The 18,472-nt window shown below is 39.2% G+C and overlaps 1 protein-coding gene across 1 annotated transcript in view; it reads left to right on the forward strand.

Moving 5' to 3' along the window:
• si:dkey-240h12.4 (death-associated protein kinase 2) overlaps positions 1–17,643 on the forward strand; it is a 21,797-nt gene extending 4,154 nt beyond the window's left edge. Inside the window, exons 2-12 of the mRNA XM_017437437.3 lie at positions 2,002–2,168; positions 2,631–2,852; positions 4,490–4,628; positions 4,715–4,844; positions 7,141–7,189; positions 8,491–8,517; positions 10,157–10,309; positions 11,800–11,845; positions 11,982–12,071; positions 13,141–13,227; positions 16,394–17,643. Coding sequence (XP_017292926.1) covers positions 2,107–2,168; positions 2,631–2,852; positions 4,490–4,628; positions 4,715–4,844; positions 7,141–7,189; positions 8,491–8,517; positions 10,157–10,309; positions 11,800–11,845; positions 11,982–12,071; positions 13,141–13,227; positions 16,394–16,468 — 1,080 coding nt within the window. The 5' untranslated portion in view covers positions 2,002–2,106 and the 3' untranslated portion in view covers positions 16,469–17,643. The remainder of the gene's footprint in view (positions 1–2,001; positions 2,169–2,630; positions 2,853–4,489; positions 4,629–4,714; positions 4,845–7,140; positions 7,190–8,490; positions 8,518–10,156; positions 10,310–11,799; positions 11,846–11,981; positions 12,072–13,140; positions 13,228–16,393) is intronic.
• Positions 17,644–18,472: the final 829 nt, after the last annotated feature.

An 18,472-nucleotide genomic window follows, 5' to 3' on the forward strand; every position in this document is an offset into this window, starting at 1 on the left:
GAACAAAAAGTCATAGCTGAAAAAGCGTTTCATTATTCAATTTTTATTGATGTTAGACGATGATCCGATGCATGTAAAATTAATAAGGTGACGAAACACTCCGGTGGCCCCCCCACCTAGAAAATGAATCCGGCGCCACTGGTTAACACACACCTGTTTGCTCCAGAGCAGCAAACTGACTAAACTCCTGCTTTTATAGAGCTGATGATCAGTTCATCAATACATTTGATCAGCAGCTCCTGGCTGATCCTGAACCAGCAAGACTGGACTCAGTTTTTACACAACTTTTACATTTTGTCTTCATGTTTGTTTAATAAATAACAAGACGGTGGAATCTGATGTGTTTTTGTGTACTTGAGTTTAGATTTGAATCATGTTAGAACCTGATGAAGGCCGGATCAGTTTCATTCTGACCTGTAGAACCATAGAACTGACAGACGGTGGACTTTCTTTCTGCTGTGACTGTAGCAGAATCAGTCGGAATAGAAAATACGGTATATTATCATAAATAAAATCCAAACCTCCAATTTTAATTTAAGACTCAGATGTGTTTTGTGTTGTGAGACATAAAAGCTCCCTATTGATTCTCACTGAACAGAGATTTTTAGCTCCTGGGCTTTAAGAAAATAACACAAGATCTGAAGAGAACAGAGAGATGCTGAATTTTAACTACATATATTTTCAGTACACCAACTCAAGAAGTTTATTTACTTTGCTTCCCACAGTGCAGTAAAATGTCACGGGGAGGGAAAGGGAGGTCGTAAATTAAAAGAGGATGTAAGAGCAGTTCACAAGTTTCAACCGCTCAGATCTCCCACGCTTAAACGTCTGCCTTTCACCGTCGTGACCGTCCCAGCAACTGTGTGTGTGTGTGTGTGTGAGAGCATGAGCAATTTTAGAAACCGAAGGAATCATGTCCATTTTGTACTTTTTTCTCTGACAATGATCATATTTGTTTGGTGTAATATTTGAAAAATGGCACAAAAGCTGCACGTTGTCTGTTGGGAACACTAGCTAAATGCTAAAAGTAGCAAAGTAAACTAAATATAGCAAAACAGTAGCTAACCTAAAGTAGCAGGTAAAGTAGCAAAACATTAGCTAAAAGCTGAAACTAACAAAAGGCTAGTTAATAATATGAATGAAATATTAATTTCTTTGATCTTTCAATATATATTATTTTTATTAATGAAAAGTGCATTATAAATTAAATTGATTATTATTATTATTATTAAAAGCCTAGCTAGAAAAAAAAGGAGCAGAATGATAGCTAAAAGTAGCAGATTGGTAGCTAAAAATAGCATAAAAATACAAAAATAAAGCAAGTCTGCTGAAGCAGACTTTAGAGAGAGCAATTTTTTTTAGGAACTGAAGCGATGTCCGTGTATTTCTGTGGGGGAAGCGTTTCTAAATGAAGTTGGATATAAAAGTTACACAAAAAGATATAATTAAAAGTATAAAAGTTACAAAAAAAAATTCTTTGCAGCCATCTCCTGAATGAGCTGAAGGTTTGGATATATGAACGGCTAAAAAGCACAAAGTCTGCAGACATAGTGAGATTGCAACAAACGTACAGAGAAATAAGAAAAAGAAGTCCACTGAGGTAATTAGGTGAGTAGTCTTCACAGTGACAGATCAGGTCAGAGTCAGGAGTGACTCACACACCAGGATGTGTGTGAGCATTTGATCAGAACAGAAACGTACAGTTCTGCTTAATGCAGCAGGTTGAAATTACATTTAATGGCTTCAATAAGTATTCAGGGGCCTCCATTTTTTTTTCATTTTTGTTGTGTAGCAGCCTGCTGATACAATCATTCAAATACTTTTATTTGCAGAATTTTAGAATATTTTGTAAGTTTATTACGCAGGAGAAAAACAGATATCATATATACAAAAGTATTCAGGACTTTTAGTACTGAGCTGAAGCAGTTTTGGCAGCAGTTGCAGCCTCCTTTTATTTTTTTTGAGGAAGATGTTATTTCTTTCACTTTCTTTAATATTCAGCTTCGGAGTTCGTAGCAGGAGGAAGATAAGGAACTCTAATTTGACTGCTGAAGTATACGCAGCGTGACAAAGACGACCGAGACAATCCATATGAAGTAAACCAACATGGCCGTCTTCAAGCCTGAAAATGTGGAGGACTTCTACGTCATTGAGGAAGTTCTTGGCAGGTATAGAGATACTTGCTATTGGCTATTTGTATGATTTTTACTTTGAAGGGTTTACTGCCAATTCCTTAATAAGTATCATTTAAATTTGCTTTGGTGTAAGTTGCTTTAGATACATATTCTGGTGCTCCTTTTCTGTTGTAGTGGTTAGAAAATGCAATTAAAAAGAAACAAGCAAAAAAGACACTTCCTCTTCTAGATTAAAGTGGTAATCACCTTGGATTTATGTCATTTTTATCTGTTTGCACACACCGGACCCTGACGTCAGTAATGTGACGGTTCAGAATGAATGCATGTACCGTAACACCCCTACTGTCTTCTCACCAAGGGCTTGGTGATGTTACAGTATTGCAATAAAAATAAAAATAAATAATGAAAATAAATAAATCAAAATAATTGGAACAAGTTTCTGTTGTATGTCAGGGTTTCACAACGTGGTGTAAAAGACCTCCTTGTTCTTTCTAGTGGCCATTTTGGTCAAGTTCGAAAGGTCCGGGACAAGACAACGGGGACTTTTTGGGCAGGCAAGTTCCTTAAGATTCGAAAAAGTGCCTGCAGCCATCTGGGCCTGGAGCGGAGCGGTGTGGAGCAGGAGGTGGAGATCCTGCAGGCGCTGAAGCATCCAAACATTGTCAACCTCAAGGACGTTTTCGAGAGCCGATCAGAGGTGGTGCTTATCCTCGAGCTGTAAGTTCTCACGAGTCCCGTTTTCTTTTTTAAGATTGTGTAAGAATGATACTGTCCGTCTGCTGTGCCTGCAACCGAATTCATGCAAACTGTAGCCACCGTGAGAGCCAAACTGGCCTTACAGCTCATATTTTGCAGTGTCATTCAGCATTACAAATAATGTATTGCACTTGTTTTTTCTTCTTAAATAAAAGCAAAGGTCACTGGTCTTCCCTTTACAGCAAGCAGACCTTAGACCCAACCACAACACAGAGTATGTAAAGGCTCACATTTACAGATTTATGTTGATGTAAGTAATAATTAAAGGCAACTTCATTGGTTTCATCAATTAAAGCAAAATGCTTTTAATTTGTACAATGTTTCAGCTGTTCTCACTATTTGAATGAGGTTTTGCTAAAATACAATTATCTATCATGTTGTTTTGTGTTATATTTAGAAGATACATGGATCATCTTTAGATGTCGCTTTTATTTAATGAGTTGTCTTTGGGCGTCTTTATATATTTTTTACTCTAATGTGTCTATTTCAGTCTTATAATAGACCATTCAAAATAAGTTGTTTTAAATTGGTCTGCATTAATACAAAGAGCATCACATTCTAGCAGTTAGATTCATGTATGTGTGGACACTAAAAGTTTCAGATTCAAAATGGAGAATGTAGTGCTATTACTACACCTCTACTGCCCCAATTCAATAAAAAGTAGTGATGTTGTGTAAAAAGTAAAACAAAACAGAATGCAATGATTTGCAAATCTCAGAAACCAATATTCTATTCACAGTGGAACACAGTAAACATATCAAATGTTTAAGAAATAGTACCATTATTAGGGAAGAAAAGGTCATTTTGAATTTGATGTAACACATCTCAGTAAAGTTGTTTCCCTCGGTGAAGCTTCTCCTCTTCTTTCAACATCTGAGGAGAGCAGCTGCTGGAGGTTTTAGAGGGAATGTTGTCCCATTCTGGTCTGATGGAGGATTCTAGCTGTTCAACAGTCTTTGCTGGATTTTTTGTTTCATGATGGGTAAAATGTTTTCACTTAGTTGGAGGTCTGGACTGCAGACAGACCAGCTCAGTGATGCCAAGAACAGAATCAGACCTGGTTTTAATGCAGTGGCCCCTGAGGGCCCCGAGATCAGAAATATCCAACACTGACTTTTAGCCTTGTTGTTTGAGCTCAGAGATTTATCCAGATTCTTGAAATCTTTGGATGATATTATGAACTGTAGATGACTGGATATTCAAAGTCTTTCAAATTTTCTATTGATGGACATTACTTTGAAATAGTTCCACTAATTTTAGACACTGTTTTTCCAATATTGGTGAACCTCTGCCTTTACTTCTGAGAGATTTAGCATCTAAAATGTTCTTTTTATCCCCAGTCCTTCTACTGACCTGTTGACAATTAACCTAATTAGTTAGAAAATGCTCCTCCAGCTGTTTCCTTTTCTTACCGCTTGCTTTTAGAGATTTTTTTGTTGCCCCTGTCTTCTTGAGATGTGTTTTTCCATAAAGAAAGGTGCCATTTCTTAGTTTAAACATGTACTGTGTTCCATTGTGAATAAAATATTGGTTTGTGAGGTTTGCAATTCATTGCATTTTCTGTGTTTCTTCACTTCCTCCTCCGTTTGACATCTTAGTGTCAGTGGAGGGGAGTTATTTGACTTCATTGCCGAGAAGGAGAACCTGTTGGAGAGCGAAGCCATTGAGTTTATAACACAGATCCTGGAGGGTCTGAAGTTCATGCACAGCAACAACATTGCACATTTTGACCTGAAGGTAACGAGCTTTTTGTTTGTTTTGAAACTCAGCTTTTATTTATCGTTTCAAATCTCGACAAACTGTACGCTACTTTTATTTTTTAGCCGGAAAACATCATGCTGTCGGACAAATTATCCCCACGCCCAAACATCAAACTTATTGATTTTGGCCTGGCTTACCACTTTAGTCAAGGGAAGGAGTACAGGAGCACAAGTGGTACTCCCCAGTACATTGGTAAGGATGAAGACCTGCTTATCTGACATAATAGTTTTAAAACATGTATGTAGGTTCTACTGTTAATCAGAACAAATCAAGTGAACAAAAACACACAACAGATTCTGACACTATTCATTAACAATCTGTGAGTAAAAAACTGAGTCCACCCCCTGATCCAGCAGCTTGTAGAACCTTCTTTAGCAGAAATAACTCTCAGTAGTGGTTTTCTGTCTCTCACAGAGTTGTAGAGGAATTTTGGCCCACTCTTCTTTCCAACATTTCTTCAGTTTATTGAGGTTTGCAGACATTTGTTTCTGCTCAGCTCTCTGAAGGTCCCACCACAGCATTTCAGTCAGGCTGAGGGTTTTGGACTTTGATTGGACCATTACCTTGATTATTTTATTTTTGAGTCATTCTGTTGTAGATCAGCTGCTGTGTTTGGGATCATTGTTCAGTTTGGTCCAATCCTCAGCTGTAGGACAGATGTCCTCACATTTGACTCTAAAGTCCTTTGGTCCACAGAGGAGTTCACGGTCGACTCAGTGACTGCAAGGAGCCCAAACCATCAGGCCTCCACCTCTGTGCTGACAGCTGGGATGAGGTGTTTGTGCTGATCTGCTGTGTTTGGTTTTCTCCAAACATGCTGTTGTGTACAAATGTACTTTGGTCTCATGTGTCCAAAGGACATTGTTCCTTAAGTCTTGTGGTTCCTTCAGATGAAACTTTACAAACTTCAATCATGCTACCATGATGTTTTTACAGAGAAGAGGTTTTCTGCAGCAGCCCCTTTTCTAATTGTCCTGTCATGACCTTTGACCTTTAACCTGCTGACTGAGGCCTGTAGAGTCTGAGATGGAGATCCTGGGCTTTTGTAACTTCTCTAAATATTGCACAATCTGTCCTTGGGGTGAATTTGCTAGGATGTGAACTCCTGGGACGATTGACAGCTGTCTAAGGCTGGACACAGTTTTTCACACAGATCTTTCATTTCAGCATCATTGTTGTTTATTAAATAATGACACGGCGGAATGTGTTGCATGTTTTTGTTCACTTAAGGTTAAATTTGAATGACTTTAGAACCTGGTAAAGAACAGATAAGTCCTGATATGTAAAAGCTTAGAGCTGAAAGAGAGTGGACTTTCCTATTCCCTGTGACTGTGCGCACTGAAATTCAGAGATACACTTGAAATGTCAAGTTAAAACAAAATAGAGAAAGTAATTTGCACCTTTAGAAAATGTGCATTTACTGTACATGGCATTAGGGGTATTGTCAAAAATACTATAATAGTCTTGTATGTCTTTTTTGGCTACAGCAGAGTTGTTCAAGAGCAGAAAAACCTTTTTTTGTAAAATCTGTACATTTATAAGAGCCTCATATTAGGCAGTGGTTCCCAACCCTGGTTTTCGAGGAACACTATCCTGCACATTTTTAGTTGTTTTTAGTTGACATCGAAGACCTGCCGAAAAGCAAGGAAACGATGAAAAAATGCAAGATGGTGTTCCTCAAAAGCCAGGGTTGGGAAGCACTGCTCTATGAAACACATGTAGTAACTTGCAGGGGAACAACGTGACAGAGCGAGAGGGAGTGAGTGCAACTTCAAATGTTTGCTCATATTACGCTGTCCCTGCAGAATGTGTAACTAAAGCCCTGTTCGCACAGGATAAGCATTATCTAGGGACCCCATGTAATAAAGAAATGACTCCCGATGTCTGCTTTTTATGTGGCGCAATCGCACGGGATAGCCGAAGCATGAAATTTATGGACATCTTCTGGATATGACGTTAACGCACTGCGAACTGAGTAACATGCGCTTACTTTGAGTTGATGTTAAAACTACTTCTCAGGCCACGGCCACAACTAGCCTGCTGTTATAGTAGGCTACTAAAAGAAGAAAATGTTTCTTCCTGCACAGAGCAATGCATGATGGGAGCCACCATTTAGATGTGATTTAGCTCCTTCTCTTCAGCCTTTTCTGTTTTTATGGCAACCGTCTTGGGTCTATGGGGTTTTGCTGGCCCGGGACACAAAAGGTTATCTGTGCCCTCCGATGCAGCCTCCATCGCCAAACATGGAGTCCCCAGATAATGCTTATCCTGTGTGAATAGGGCTTTAAGCTTGGTTTTTTATCAAACGGCCACTTAATGACAGAAAATCTGTTCACATCCCATTTTTGCAGTTTGTTAGCTGCCAACAAAAAAAACAACAAACATTAGTCCATGTATAAGGAATAGAAATGAAGTGGTTAAGTTTTTGAAACTTAATTTTTATATTCCCATATTCACCTGATATTTTTCTTTCTCTCTTTTCTTTTAGCCCCTGAGGTGATAAACTATGAACCTCTCGGCACTGCAGCAGACATGTGGTGAGCATTCTGCACAGATTGTCCTTTTTACTCGGTTTATAGGCACGTTTCCACTGCAGGAACCTTTTTCAAGAACCAGGAATGTGTTCTGGGGCTATTTTTTTATTTACACCTGCCCTTTCCACTGCAAATACCAGGGTATTTGCATCGGTAACTAATTAGAGCTAACCAGGTTAGAAAAATGTATATTTTAACAAAACTACGTGAATCAACAAGAGTCAACAACTAAAAAAAAAAGAAAAATTTAAGAAGGGCAGAGTCCCGTTTGTTTACGTGGAGGGTGCAGAACCAGAACTTTAATTCATGATAACCAGGCGTGGAAATTAAAAATTTTCTCCACTAGCCACTGTAGCTGGTGGACAAAACATTTTACCAGCCACTATTTTTACTTTTTCCAGCTGTCAGCAGATTCCTTTTTTAAAACATAAAATAAAATACTTCTGCTCAAATGATTCAAAAAGTGCTGAAACCAATCTTTCTTGAAGTTTCACAGATAAAATAAAGGTTTTACAAATCACACGCTAGAATTTAAATGTTCCACTAGTGCATAATAATCTAGTCCATGTTTGAATTTGAAGAGTAGATGTTGTAGTTTTGGAGCTAGATTCTGCTACTAGTTTAGAATAATCTAGTCCAGGTTTGAAGTGTCTAAGTATTTTAGTTTTTAAACTAGAACAGATAAAAGACACTCAAGGTAGTGAAACATTTTTGTGGAATTGCCCTTTAGCCATTTCCCGCATGCTTTGATTGGAGGAAAAAGGCCTGTCTGTGATTGGCTGGTGGTGTGGTTCATTTACATACAGCTTAAGTTTTGAGTGCAGGCACAAAGCCGAGCGCGAGCAGTTTGTCAGAGTTGAGCATCGTGTCAGAACACCACCGCGCTCAACTTGGTGGCACAAAAATAACGCCATGCAGTTCAGGAGTACAAATTGAACTCATTTTTTTTCTGTTTAAATTGCAAAGCTGTCACGGTGGCTGGTGCGTTGTTCAAACTTACACGCCACTTCAAATATTTACCTGCATTTGGCCAGTGGCAGGTGCCAGCTTCCACCCCTGATGTCAACACTTCAGCAGCTGAGGACAGTGACTTCAGCTGCCTAATTTCTGTAGCTCGAACCGTAATGGAAACACAACAGGGCTGGCAGTACTGGCATAAATAATTATCAGTGTATAGAGGTTCTGGGTCGCGTAGTGGAAATGCGCCTATATGTTCAGATTTGTTCTGGACACCACTCTGTGCTTAGGAATACTGCAGATCTCATTAAAACCACTGACTGTTTCCTGTGTCTCTGTCCCACCAGGAGCATTGGCGTTATTACCTACATCCTGTGAGTTGAAGTTGCTTTGTTGAACTCTTTGAGAACTTGTATTTGTTGGCATTAAACACTGCATATTGCACATATTTCATTAACAGGCATTAGGCTTCTTTCCCTGACCACTCTAAATAGGATAATGTGTGTGTGGGGAAAAGATGCATGGTTGTAGTTTTTTTTTTAAGATTGTGAAATGACTATTTTTTCTTCTTAGAAAACATTTTCTCAAGTAATTTGTTTTCAATTACTAGTTTGAAATTGTACAACGTGCTGTTTATTTTAAGCTCTGGTCATTTTTAAAGTAATAGTAGTCCACAGAAAATGATTGGCCATGAATGGACAGCAGCTTCAGTAAGTTCAGAAAGTATTCAGACCCCCTTCATTTCTGTGATGTTGTAGTGACACACACTGCTCTACAGAAAACCTCCCAGCTAAAAAAAACAAACCATGAGGTCAAAGGAACTGTCTACAGCATTTCTGAAGGTTCCTCTGAGCTCAGTGGGCTCCGTGGTTCTCAAACAAAAGATGTTTAGTGTAACCAGGACTCTTCCATGAGCTGGTCGCCCAGAACACTGAGCCACCGAGAACCTGATGGTCTGACTGAGCTTCAGAGATCCTGTGTGGAGACGGGACAAAGTTCCTGAAGGACAACCACTGATCTGGGCTTTATGGCTGACAGGTTAAACAGGTTTCTCCTAAAAGCAAAACAACTGGAATCTGCTTAAAGGACTCAGACTGTGAGGAACAAGATTCTCTGGTCTGATGAAACCAAGACAGAACTGTTTGGCCTTGTTTCTAAACATTAAGCCTGACGAGTTCTTATTTTTTAACAATAAGAACTGGAAAATTGATCAGGGTTTAAGGAAAGCTTATTGAAGAAAAATACGTAGATGTCAATAAGAAATCTGTTTCACAGAGTTCAGGACGTCAGATTGGGCCGAAGGTTTAACTTCCAACATGACAGAGTCCTGAAGCACTCAGAGAAGAAACACAGGGACAAGTGTGTGAAAGTCCTAGAGCGGTCCAGCCACAGACTGACTAGAACGCTATCAAACATTTCCTTAAAAAAAAAAACGAAAATGGCTCCACTAGTGGTCCCTATCCGACTGAAATAAGCTTGAAGGGATTTACAAAAAAAAAAAACAGAGAGAGGAGAGTAAAACTTGTTACATCAAACCCAAGAAGACTCGAGGCTGAAACTGCTGCCAAACGTGCTTCAACTCAGGACGAAGTAAAGACTCTGAATACTTATGGGAATGTAATACTTCAGGTGTTTATTGTTTTGTTTTTTGTTGTTGTAATTACAAAATTCTAAAAAATTTTGTTTTCATTTTCTCATTAAAGGGTGCTGAGGGTAGATTAATGATGGAAAAAAATATATTATTGTATCACCGAGTTGCAAAATAACAAAATTGCTATAAATGAAGAGGATCTAAATACTTTCTGAACTCGCTGTGCTGTTGATAGTCCAAAGCATTTTGATCTGCCTGATTTCTAAAGTTACCTGGACTTTTGCTTTAACATTCCCTTTCTGTTTAGAGTTTCCAGGTTAATCTTGAGTTTTAACCTGGCATGAAACTATGAAAAGAAAGAAGGAACTGAGATGTGGGCATGTGTTGTAATCTCACTTGTGCTTCATGCTTTTTATTCTTAGATTGAGTGGTTTGTCACCATTCCAAGGGGACACTGATGAGGAGACGCTGAAGAATATTCTTGCCCTAAAGTATGAGTTTAATTACCACTACTTCAGTACAACCAGCGCCATGGCCAAAGATTTCATATTGAAGCTTTTGGTGAACAATCCCATGTATGTTGTATAGGTACAGTATTTCTCTTGTGTGATTGTCTAGTAAAGTGCCTTTAAATGCTTGTTGAACGGGACACACGTGATCATTGTGGACACTAGAAGACAACAACAGTCAGAAGGAAGACACGAACATTTCTGATGACACAGTTGACATTACTAAAGTCTTCCAGTCAAAAAAATCCACAGTTCAGTCTCTGTCAAGCTTTGAGCAATACACTGAATCCAAGTTTCCCTGATTCGTTAATTTTGAGTTTTAATAGTTCTCCTCATACATGCTGGGAGGGGGGTTTCTGGACACACAAGCTTTATAGATCAGCTTAAAAACAAGCAAGCGTGTTGTGTGCATTCTGCCATGGAATATCAATGGTGTAACTGTGCCTCACACACCCTAGAAGTTTAATATTAGCTCATGTAGCGGTCTCTCGCACCGGTATGACATTTTTGAAAAACAGGTGTTTTACAAGCCTGCAAAAAGATTCAAAATGGGTCCTCGTTCGGCTGGCTTTCATCCTGTCAGTTTCTTCAAACTCAGTGCTCTCTGATGTCACGGCTGATAAAATAAGAAAGCTAACTAACGGTAGTCGCAGTTTGGTACTTACCTTGGTATGAGGATTTGTAGAGTAGGGCAGAACAAGAAAAAGGAATAAATGCTAAATGGTACTTTTATTTATTTATTTTATAGACGATGCTCCCAGAAGACAAGACAAAAAAAACTAAAACAAGTAGTGGGGAGGTTTTAAGGTAGTAAGTAATGCACATCATTGTAGGATTTGTTAACTGGTAAATTCACTATAAAATAAAAAAACTCTCATACTTTAGACTGGATTTTAAAAAAAAGACAGTAAAGTGTAAAAAGTAACCCAGAGGCCATGTGTCAAACAGAAAGTTTGATCAACTCCAGGGAGGTATATCTTAAGAAGACATTATTAAAAAAAGAAAATGAAACAAAAACCAAGGAGTATTTGTTTCAATTAATTTGACCAAAACATCATGCAAAACAAAACACAGCACAGAACTGAAACGTTCCCTGTGTGAAAATACAAAATAAATAAAAAGGGAAACACTCCTCAAACTTCTCAGCCAGCTGAGTGGCTGTGGGAGAAAAGAAAGCTTGATATCAGGAGTAGTGAATAAATGCACGAATGGCTTGCCACAGTCGTTTTTAAATCGTCACCTAAATGATAGAACTGCCTGCCATATCTGCACATCATGTCTCTGCTGCAGCTGAAATCAGGCTGATCAGGGTTTTTAATTTCATACAGTTTGATTTGACTCAAACAGACAGGTGTTTACTCACACCCCTACGAACTATTGATAACTATTTGACAGAACATCACTTCAAAATGACCTGACTCTCCCTTTAACTGTGTTATCTTGTAACAGAACGTAAAAAAATGCACTTTACAAATGGTGGAGTTTAGCTCAGTGCATGTGTTGCAGTGTCTCTGCTCTGTGAGATATTGTTTATCTTGTGTTGATGTCTGTTGCAGTGAGAGAATGAGCGCCGAGGAGTGTCTGCGTCATCCGTGGATAAAGGTTACTCCAAGTCCTCCTCCCTCAAACATCCATTTTTATTCGTTTGGTTTTGTCTCCTGCGTTGCTCCGGTATCTGCGGTGGATGTTGTTTGTCACCGGCCCAAATGTTGTTGTGTGTTTTTGTTTTTTTTCTCAGCCCATCACGCGCAAACAAGCAGTCAGCAGGAATCGGTCCTCAATCAACATAAGGAGCTTCAAAAAGTTTAATGCAAAGAGGAAATGGAAGGTGCGTCTGCACGCACACTGTGTAGTGAAACATGGCTTTTATTTCATACCACTGTGAGACAGTCTGCAGAAGAACAGAGATAATCGGTGCACACCTGTCAGTACCTGTGTCTGTGATGATGTTGCACATCAACGTAAACGGCTACAGATTGTAAACACTTCTATTTAGACAAAAACTAACATTTAAACTTATTACATTTTTTTTTTACTGCTTTTGAAGCCAAAACTGGGAAGTAATTATAATTTTAAATAATGTGGTTATTAAAGGCTTATCATTCCTTGGAGAAATGTATGTCACTCACCGCCTTCCATGTTAAAGTTTCAAACTGAGATCGTCTGATGTTGAGAAAGGAGTTGTAGCTGGTTTGGTCTCACGCCATCTGTTAGCGCCCGGAGTATGTGTTGGGAATGACTCTTGGCTGCAAGTTCATCAAATTTTAGTTCAATATTTGTAAAACTATCCGGATTTTAGTCTTTTTTTTGGTTTGTTTTCTAAAGTCAGTTGAGTGTGGCAGACATCTTAAATTGAGTTGGCCCCAAAACCTAATTAGCTGTAGATGTATATCCAGTTATTATACCCTGAGGGTTTCAGTAAAATCCATCTAGTGCAGGGGTGGCCAATCCTGGTCCTGGAGGGCCACTATCCTGCATGTTTTCCTTGTTTCTCTGTTCCAACACACCTGATTCAGAGGTTAAATCACCTCTTCATGTTCTGCAGAAGCCTGTTAATCACCCATTGATTTAAATCAGGTGTGTTGGAGCAGAGAAACAAGTAAAACATGCAGGATGGTGGCCCTCGAGGACCAGGGTTGGCCACCCAAGATCTAGTGGTTCATGAGATATTTTGCTAACAGACAGTCACACACACAGAGACAAAATTATCCTCCACCTCCACTTTTCAGCAGCAAGTGATAATGACTTGGTGTGCATTCATCCTCTGTCTTAATTGAATAGGGAAAAAAAAAGGTTACAATATCCTGTTCAGAAAATAAGTTAGATGACACAAAGATGATGAGATGTGATGTGTCATATAAGGATCTCCAACATGTTCTAACCCAACTCTCCTCTAGATGTCCTACAACATGGTGCGGATGTGTAACAGGTTTTTCAGCTTGAGACTACACTGTAAGGGCAGCTTCAAACCAGATCCATTAGAGGTGAGAACACTTTGCAGTAAATGTTTAACCTCTGGTCACTTTTTGTCCCTTGATGGAACGCAAAAAGGCTTAAAAATACCCTCCATCCATCCTTTCGTCTGGTTCCTCTTGTGAGCTGGATAACTTGAAAAATCTGAGATACCGACTTCCATTTTGGTGTATGGCTTCGTCTAGGCATAAGTAAGGTCACTATCGAAAATTGGGTTGCCACGTCAAAAACCAAGATGGCCACCGCCATATTTATATGTAAACCGGCCACCCCATGGGTTTGAGGAAACTATACTTTTAAGCTGAATGAAAACTAGAAACTAGAGTTTCCTCATATAATTAGGGTGGCTGATGATTAATGTATGGTGGCCATCCTCTGGCTCCTCCATTGCATTTGGTGGCGGATAGAATTGCTCCCTCTGATCACCAGGATACGTCACTCTGCGCCGCCTCGGACAGAGAATCAGCACTACAATAAGATGAATTCTCCCTCCAAAATTTTATCAGCAAAGATATAATGTAAGACTTCACCCTTTGTGAAAAACTGTCTCTAAACCTAGTTTCAGTCAATATGAAACACGGGGGAACAACATCGCTGTCATTGGGTGCCCATCGGTTAAGGTTTACTTGAATTCCCCGTTCAATTCAAGTCTAGAAAAACAGTAATCTCAAAAACTAAAAACATTCACTATTCAAGACCTTCAGTGACGGTGGACATCGGTGTATCCCTTGTTGAAGTGGTGTTCTGGTAAATAGTTAGTACCTTGTTTCACACTAGCTTGACGTTTTTGAGAAACAGTTGGTTTATAAGCCTAAAAAACAATATATGCTCTCGTTCCGTGAGCCATTAGCTGAGCCTGGAGGAAGACTTCTGCCCTTTTCCGATCTATGAGAGATGTCAGGGCTGACTAACTATTGATTGCTATTTGTCAGAACATCACTTCAAAAATGACCAGACTATTCCTCTAACAGAGGAGTTTTATTCAACTCTGTTAGTGTAAACTAAGCTAAACGCTTCATTATTTAGATTTCTTGGTGACTGATATTTCCAGTCTGATAAGAGGTTTGCACACTGTCGATCACATTTTTTGCAGCCTCTTGACCAGTAATTCTCTGACGTTACACAAATGTAGCCGTTTAGCCTCGACATCTATCTCCTAGAAGTCTTTTTTCAACGTCACAGTTCCGCCTGAGCCTTGTGCAGTAAAAGCTGAACTTTGAAATGGTTAGTGTGGCTGCAAAAATAAATCATGTAATGCTGCACCAGAAGGGCAAGGCTAAGTGAACTATTAAAAATAGGTATACTTTAAACTACAAACTTAAAGAGATAAACAGGGATTAGCAGTGACTTCAGCCTTTGTTGTAAATTTGTTCTTTTTGCGAAGTTGTTCTGCAGTTTTAGCGGAAGTACGCTGCAAATGTGTTACCTGTTAAAATGACTTCATCTCTCTGCCTAATATAGTTGCCTTCCAGTAAAATGAAAACAAACCATCTTTCAATTATAAATGGCTTTTGTTTTTGTGTTTTGTTCAGGCTTTATTGTTGTCTAACTCAAAACTCATACGTTAGTTATTATTTTATGTATGTATCGGAAACTGCTTCTTTGCATTTAATGTTTTTGCAAGTAGTAGCTGCACAAAAACCTCAAGTCTGACAACATGGTAAACTGGTTAACACCTTTGAAAAACAGTTGTGGTCCAAAAGAAAAAAAAGAACACCCTTTTTTCAGTTCTATGGTTTTACATATCAGGACATAAAAAGTGTCCAATCTTTGACACGTTCTAAAACTATTCAAATCTAATCTCGAGCAAACAAAAACACACAACAGATTCCACCGTGGCATTATTTATTAAACAAAATGAAGCCAAAATGGTAAAGCTGTGAGTGAAAACTGTGTCCACCCCCTGATCCAGCAGCTTGGAGAACCTTCAGCAGAAATAACTCTCAGTAGTGGTATTCTGTCTCTCACATGGTTGTAGAGGAATTTTGGCCCACTCTTCTTTCCATCCTTGCTTCAGTTCATTGAGGTTTGCAGACATTTGTTTCTGCTCAGCTCTCTTAAACCTCCTGAAGCCCTCAAAAGAGAGAGAGAGAGAGATGCCCTTGTAACTTTGGGTCAATTTGACCTGAAGGCAACGGGAGGGTTGGACTTCGACTGGACCATTACCTTGATTCTTTTATTTTTGAGCCGTTCTGTTGTAGATCAGCTGCTGTGTTTAGGATCATTGTTCTGTTGCATCATGACCCAGTTTTGGCCCTTCACCACCATGTTGACAGCTGGTATGAGGTGTTATTGCTGATATGCTGGGTCTGTTTTTTCTCCAAACATGCTGCTGTGCGTTCTGGGTAATCAACTGTACTTTGGTCAGTCGTGCTGCCATGTTGATTTTACAAAGAGGAGGTTTTCTGCTGCAGCCCTTTTTCTAATTGTCTGGTCTTGACCTTTGACCTTTAACCTGCTGACTGAGGCCTGTAGAGTCTGAGACGGAGCTCATCACTCGTACTAAACATTCTCAGTTATGAATAATCTTCCTCTCTGTAGAAAGATGGACTCCAAATAGTTTGGAAATGACCTTTGACCCTTCCCAGTTTGATGAGCAGCAACAGCTGCTTCTCTAAGGTCATTGCTGATGTCTTTCCACCTTGGCATTGTGTTAACACACACCTGTCTGCTCCAGAGCAGCAAACTGACTAAACTCCTGCTTTTATAGAGCTGATGATCAGTTAATCAATACATTTGATCAGCAGCTCCTGGCTGATCCTGAACCTCTTAAATCCTCTGGAAGCAGCAAGACTGGACTCAGTTTTTACACAACTTTTACATTTTGGCTTCATGTTTGTTTAATAAATAATAACATGATGGAGCCTGTTGTTTTTTTGTACCAGTGAGGTGAGATTTAAATGATATTAGAACCTGACGAATACCGGATCATTTTCATTACACTCTGATACCTAAAACCCTAAAATTGGAAGACAATTGACTTTCTTTGTCCCATGACTGTAACACCTTGTAGATTATAACATACCTATAATCATAATAAAACCAAATATAGCAGAAGGCAGAGTGGCATGAACACCTGTCCTGTCAAAGAGAAGCCCAATGGACAGTGTTGACTGAAGTATGTTTCTGAGTGTCGCCAACAGTTTAAAATTCAACTTTTTTTTTTTTTTTCCGCAGAGAAAATGTGAAAGCGACGTAGAAGACGCAGAGAGCAACCCCGCCTCCCTGATGCGCCGAAGACTCAGTTCTTAGAGGAAGGCAACAAAGGACTGAAGGCAGTCTCTTGTTACGACGGTCAGTTGAAACTGGCCTAAAGATGATCAACCTACAGGACAGAGGTGCTGAACTGTATGAGCCGTTGGGTCCACCTTCAGTGGATAATCTGGAGAAGAGCTGCATATCTTCAACAATCTTTTATAAATCGTACAAGTTGGCGTTCACACTAGACCACAGCATGAACACAGACTTATGAGACTTATGACTAAGAGCTAACAAATGGATTTTTTTAATGAAATGTATTTTATGCAAAAAAAAATATTTTTATGTGCCAAATCCTGACTCATCATATACTATATCTATATACGTAGTTTTAAATGTTGTCTGATAAACACGGGTGCCGTGGTGCATGAAATCGCCACAGCACATTCACATTCAAACACTGGACATTAATCGGATCAGCCATTTCAGCTTCGTTGAGTTTGGTGTACTTCCCGAGAACCGTTCAGGTTTCAGGACGGGCTGGACGTTCAGAACCACCAAAGTTTAAACCGTCGACTGGGAGGAAATTTGTCGTGTGTGCCGGGTGTGAGGGAGCTGGGCTTAATAACACTAGGTTTCTTTTTTCACATTTTAACTTGGGTGACATTTTCGTTTTGGCTCTTTCTTGAACTGTACTCTTCTTATATTTTGTAATACTTTTGCCATGCTGTGACATTTTTAAGGAGCAAGGTTGTAGGCTTTAAATTCTGGTTATTTAAACATTGTCGATTCACAGCAGAAATTAGATCAAGGCACTGTTCAGAATATCTATCTGCTGCCCAGATTTGTCTCTGGGCCTACAAGATTTGAACCTTCAGGTGTTTCTAAATACTGCAAAGCTCATTTTGTCAATTTTCCCCTCAGATGTGAGTAAGGATAAATATGACCAGTTTCTTTTTTTTTTTTTTATATTAACATCTGAATTTCTTGCTTACTTAATGGTATTGTATTCTGTTGTAAAGCTAAGCTAATGCAATTAGCTGAGCCGTGCTTTAACTTTAACTCTTTAATGTCATTTATTTAAAAAATATACTTCTGACTGCTTGGAAATGAATTCATTCTCTGACTTGGGGTCTAAAAAAACAAAAAAAAAATCAGATTTTTGACTGTTGGATGGTCTGTTCATCAGGCACTATCTGATTGGTGCAGCTCTAATTTTCATAACCTAACAAATAATAAGTAACAAATATTCATCTATTATTTTTTTTATAATTTTGTTTTATAAGTTTCTCCTTTCTGGGTTGCGGGGAGCTGGTGCTCATCTCCAGAAATCCCTGTGTGAGAGGTGGGGGACACATGGAGACAAACAACCATTCACGCTCTCACTCACACCTGGGGACAGTTTAAAGTTACCAGTGAACCTAACATGCATGGTTTTGGGTCAGTGGGAGGAAACCCACTTGTGCAGAAGAGGCCCCGCAGAAAGATGACCCTGCAGCCATCTCACTGAGAGGCGACAGCTCTAACCACTGCACCACCGTACTGCCCATCTAACAAATGCCACGGGAGGAATAAAAGTGCCTCTGTTGAGGTGAAATCAATAAAAAAACAAAATGCAAACAATAAGCAGCTGTTTTACTGCCTGCATTCTATTATTTGGCTTGGCGGGTGCATCATGTCATGCCAAAAGGAAAATAAAAGGGGCAAGGGGGGGACCCTAAAGCCAACAAGTAGCTCATGTCATTCAAACCACAATTTGATTGTGTTACTAGCTCATACAAGCTTTGTCAACTGTGAGGATGGTCATTTTTGACAGGTTTTAGTAAATACGTGAATATAACCACCTCCAGCAGAGTGTAGTTTGATATTTTGGGTTACAAAACAGCAGTATGCCAAGCTAGATTAAAGGAGCACTTGGCAACCATGGTTTGTTTTCTGAACAACAGTTTTTGACTTTAGGGATTCACAATTGAACAATAGCAATCTTGACCTTTCTGTTCAATGTGAGCTGCAGTCGTAAGAAAAAGAAAGTCCATCCTCTTTCAGTTCAAGGGTTTT

The sequence above is a fragment of the Kryptolebias marmoratus genome, linkage group LG5 (assembly GCF_001649575.2).
Source record: "Kryptolebias marmoratus isolate JLee-2015 linkage group LG5, ASM164957v2, whole genome shotgun sequence".
Lineage (NCBI taxonomy): Eukaryota > Metazoa > Chordata > Actinopteri > Cyprinodontiformes > Rivulidae > Kryptolebias > Kryptolebias marmoratus.